The following is a 5,000-nucleotide window of genomic DNA, read 5'->3' on the forward strand; positions in this document are numbered from 1 at the left end:
ACTATTAAAGCAAAATGTGAATCTGTCTGAAAAGTCAGTAGTTTTTTCCTGCTTAAGTCCAGATATACATTGTCCAGATGCATTACACTAATAATTTTTTTTTTCTATGAGTATGATATAATTCTTCATGATGTAAGCAAATAATTTACACATAGGTCAAGCACTACCAAGACTACATTCAATGTGTGTGATGAAAGTTACTATTCATCCCTGTCAGTGTATTGATTTTATTTTGTTATACAGGAATCCTTGCTGATGAGATGGGTTTAGGCAAGACCATCCAGACTATTTCCCTGTTGGCCCATCTAGCATGCGAGAAGTCTAACTGGGGGCCTCACTTGATTGTTGTGCCCACTTCAGTCATGCTCAACTGGGAGATGGAATTCAAAAAATGGTGTCCAGCCTTCAAAATTCTCACATACTATGGCACACAAAAGGAAAGAAAATTAAAGAGACAAGGTATGTTTAAGAAATTCCATATAATTTTTTGCAAGATGGATGGATGTTTGTGAGACAATTTTGAAATAAAATAGTGCCGTGTTAGCCAGTAAATACAGCTACCATTTAATGATGATTTATTTATCTACCAGGCTGGCAATCCTAGTAAAGTCAGTGATAATGATGATGATGTTTTACTAAGCTTACATTCCCCATGAGAGTGGTGCATACACATTTTTACACTTGCAGACATACTTGTAAGTATTCTCTTACAATTCACAATTTAATTTCTAAACTTGTATGGGGAATTGTTGACTAGGCACAGTGCCGTGGTCATTTCACTGTAGTCTCCAGATTTATTTTTGTATCAGGCAGACATCTTCCTTTAAGTTTGGTTGGTTAGATAAGGCAAACACGTGCATATGTTCAAACGACTGTCTTTTAACTCCTCATTTTTGTTGTGTAGTTTCACTACTATTTACTTGACAATATACAATTAATTTTTTGTACTTTGTGACCTATTTTGTGTGTTTTGTATACAAATTTATTTTATTTTTCCAGGATGGACAAAGCCAAATGCATTTCACATATGTATAACATCATACAAACTTGTGATTCAAGACCATCAGAGTTTCAGACGAAAGAAATGGAAGTATTTCATTCTTGATGAAGCTCAAAACATAAAGAACTTCAAATCTCAGCGCTGGCAATTGCTACTGAATTTCCAAAGCCAAAGGTGAAGTAATGTTATAGGAAAAATAAGATGAGTTGATTATGTTTCTAGCAGTGAGAATATTCTTATTCATTGGTTTCACATAGATATATGAGCAGCTGTAATGTGTCCCTTTCTTTCTTTCAGACGATTATTGCTTACTGGCACTCCACTACAAAACAACTTAATGGAGTTGTGGTCATTAATGCACTTTTTGATGCCCAACATTTTTGCATCACATCGGGAATTCCGTGAATGGTTCTCTAATCCGGTGACAGGCATGATAGAAGGCAATAAAGAGTACAATGAATCTATCATCAAAAGATTACACAAGGTAACATAGAGGTTTTCCATATTGAATATATGTGCAGTAGAAGTAATGTTATTATACCTGAAATAGCTAAATTCCTTAGACCCCCAGTGAAAATATGTTTAATTAATATCTCTCTCTCTCTCTCTCTCTCTCTCTCTCTCTCTCTCTCTCTCTCTCTCTCTCTCTCTCTCTCTCTCTCTCTCTCTCTCTCTCTCTCTCTCTCTCCCTCTCCCACCCCAGGTCTTGAGGCCATTCATATTGAGAAGACTGAAAACTGAAGTGGAGCAACAAATGCCAAAGAAATTTGAACATATAATAATGTGCAGATTATCAAAGAGACAGAGATTTTTGTATGAAGAGTTCATGTCCAGAACCAAGTAAGTGTCTGGTATATGTTAAGTATGTTTGGGTTGTTATGTGTGTTGTCCACCCACATTTGAATTTCACACCACAATTAAATGTCTCAAACTACTTATGTGTGTAGAACAATTCTTTTCTCATTATTTTTTATTTAGTAAATTCTGATTTTCTTTCAGAACTAAAGAAACTCTAGCATCAGGTAACTTCTTGAGTGTCATCAATGTTTTGATGCAGTTGAGAAAGGTATGCAACCATCCTAACCTGTTTGAAGCCCGCCCAACAGTGTCTCCTTTCATGATGGATGGCATCCGTTACCAAGTGCCCTCAATTGTGTGGGACATCACTGACTATGAACCATTCAAGGTGAGCACATGAAGATAACAAATGAGTGAAATTGGTTGAACATGAACAATGTAAGCTGTTCCTTATATAGATAAGTTTAATCTTTTTAACATGCTTTCTTTACTATTTTTCCAGCACATTGATCTCTTCAGTCTTAATTTTCTCTTGGCTGACCTGGAGTTGTGCCTAACTGCCTTTGCTGCTCATCGAATACGCAAGTTTCAGGCTCCACGTCGGGTGATTGAGGAAATTGACTCTGCTCCAGAACCTCCCCCTAAGTAGGTTCTGAATCTGATCATTGTATATTGACTGTTTGCTCATTCTTGGAAGTCCACATTTTTATGATTTAGGTTGTAGACTTAAGAATTATTGGAGAAAATGGTGTCACAGTTTGCTTATCAATCAGTTATTCTAACCTCAGTAAGGATTACATTATAACATGGATTGTTATTCAAACTCACCTATTCATGAATATCAAAGTACATCTTAGATAACTGTGAATTGAGTCCTTTGGAATTTATTGTTCCTGATGTTTCCTCTGTATTTTTGCGGTTGTATAGTTAGGATTGGTGCCGTTAGGAATCAAGTGTTAATAGATATTTTCACAAACAATGTTTTGACAGATGTCCAGCTGGAAAGATTAAGCTTCATGTCCGACCATCTAGTCAAAGTGTGCCAAAGTCAGGGGTATCACCAGCTACAACTCCAAGAGCACCAACTCCAATGGGAAGTTTACGGGCTCCCTTGTCCCAGACTGCCACTGTGGCTACTGCCCCAGCAAGTCTACATAGTGGGGGAGCACGACTACAGCTTGTACAGCAGGGAGGGACTATAAAAGGTAAGATGAATGGGCCTTTAGCTTCAGGATTGGTTATTGCAGTGTTTATTTGTGTGTGTGTGTGTGTATATATATATATATATATATATATATATATATATATATATATATATATATATATATATATATGAATATATATATATATATGAATATGACGACGACGACGATATATATATATATATATATATATATATATATATATATATATATATATATATATATATATATATATATATATATATATATATATATATATATATTTTTTTTTTTTTTTTTTTTTCATTCATTTATTTATTCATTCATTCATTCATTCATTCATTCATTCATTCCTTACATAATCATTTTTTCCATTGTTTGAATAATGTAGTAATTTATCATATGGAACTTAAATTAGTCATAACTGATGTAGATGCATGCACTGATAGTGTCACTTTTATTTATTTTTTATGTTGCAGCCATTCAGGTACCAGTTAGTGGTAGCGGTGGAGGAGTTATGGTGCAGCAGACCCCACAGGGCCCTCGCCTGGTAATGCCTCAGCGAACAGGAGTGACTGCTGGTGGTACAGCAAGTATAGGAACTGCCTCAGGGACCTTAGGGGGACTTCAGCTACTCCAGACCTCAACTGGACAGCTGCTACTAACCACAGCTCCTGTCCAGAAGCCCACAAATCCTACATTATCTCATGGTCAGTTGGTAATATTGCATCTGTATTGGTAGATTTAATGACTCATGGTACTTATTGTTGTATGAATGAAAATGTGTGTCTTCGGAATGGAAGGTCAGTCATTCTATCCACATAGACGTGTGTGTGGTACTGTATGAACAAGAGGCCAACAGTCCTACCACTGTGTGTATGTGTGGGTGTCCATATCTTCTAATTTTTACTGTGTAATTCTTCTTACCACAGCAATAGGAAAGAGTAATCATTCATGTGCTATACACTCTTCAACTTAATAGGTGTGAGCGGAAATGCTGCAGCAGCTCTTCTTCAGCGGTTACAAGGAGTGAAAGGTCTGCAGGGATCCATGATCACCACTGGAGCAGGAGGGAGGCCTGTGCTACGATTGCCTCTCCCTAACCCAAATATCAGACCTCAGACTCAGGTGGGCCCCTTACTTTAACTAATAATATAATATTCATCCATCTATCTATATACCAGGTCAGCAGTATCACACAGTATGGCCCAGAGAATATACCATGTGCATACATACATCATTCAGACTCTTAGCTCTGTATTGATGAAGAATTGAATACATTCTTGAATCCTTCTCATTTAATATGGTGTAGAAGAAAAGTATAGAATAAAAGTAAAGATAAGGCAATAAATAATTACTGAAATTTGGGTGACGTTTACCTTTGGGAGACAGATCTATTGGTTTAGGGATCATAGTACTCTGCTGACATCTTTAATCTATTATTTCAACAAAGTGCACAATTGTTCTTCAAATGGATGACTAGATATATACATCCAGATTCTATCTTTTATGATCGATTATACCAAAGGTTTCCTTAGAATTTCAGTGAATGAATGTTATCAATTTGCCAACAGGTTTTAGGTGCTAGTAATAACCAGTCAGGAGTAGGAGCAGCACACACTCCCAGTCCTACAGTAAGAGTCCAACAAACTGTGGCAGTAGCCAGCCCCAGTCGTCCCAGCACTTCTTCTCCTATACGTGCCTCAGCTCCGCCCACCATCACACCCTCTAAGCCAATAACACGCTGTGACCAGAAGGAACTGGAAAAGCAAGAAGAAAAGAAGAAAGAGGAGGAAAGAAAGAGAAGCCTATTCTTTTTGGTAATTTTTTTATCTTTTCTGTTTGACTATGTTGATATTGTAGTTACTAATGATAGAAAGAAATATGATAGAATTATTGTTTTCCAAGGAAATACAAGTTTTGGCTTTAGTATTTATCCATTTAGTTTGCTTATGAATCAAAATTAAAGGTATATGTGTTGCCTTTACTTTACAACTTAAAGCTTTGTTTTTTTATTCATT

The 5,000-nt window shown here is 36.3% G+C and overlaps 1 protein-coding gene across 3 annotated transcripts in view; it reads left to right on the forward strand.

The window, feature by feature from the left end:
• LOC123505346 (helicase domino-like) overlaps positions 1-5,000 on the forward strand; it is a 42,187-nt gene that overhangs the window by 15,936 nt on the left and 21,251 nt on the right. For all 3 annotated transcript variants that reach the window (XM_045256562.1, XM_045256564.1, XM_045256563.1), the window contains exons 6-15: positions 244-459; positions 1,000-1,174; positions 1,298-1,484; positions 1,704-1,840; positions 2,000-2,186; positions 2,301-2,443; positions 2,789-3,003; positions 3,459-3,689; positions 3,962-4,107; positions 4,554-4,799. In XM_045256562.1, the coding sequence (XP_045112497.1) occupies positions 244-459; positions 1,000-1,174; positions 1,298-1,484; positions 1,704-1,840; positions 2,000-2,186; positions 2,301-2,443; positions 2,789-3,003; positions 3,459-3,689; positions 3,962-4,107; positions 4,554-4,799 (1,883 nt within the window). The remainder of the gene's footprint in view (positions 1-243; positions 460-999; positions 1,175-1,297; positions 1,485-1,703; positions 1,841-1,999; positions 2,187-2,300; positions 2,444-2,788; positions 3,004-3,458; positions 3,690-3,961; positions 4,108-4,553; positions 4,800-5,000) is intronic.

This window comes from Portunus trituberculatus, chromosome 18, assembly GCF_017591435.1.
Source record: "Portunus trituberculatus isolate SZX2019 chromosome 18, ASM1759143v1, whole genome shotgun sequence".
NCBI lineage: Eukaryota > Metazoa > Arthropoda > Malacostraca > Decapoda > Portunidae > Portunus > Portunus trituberculatus.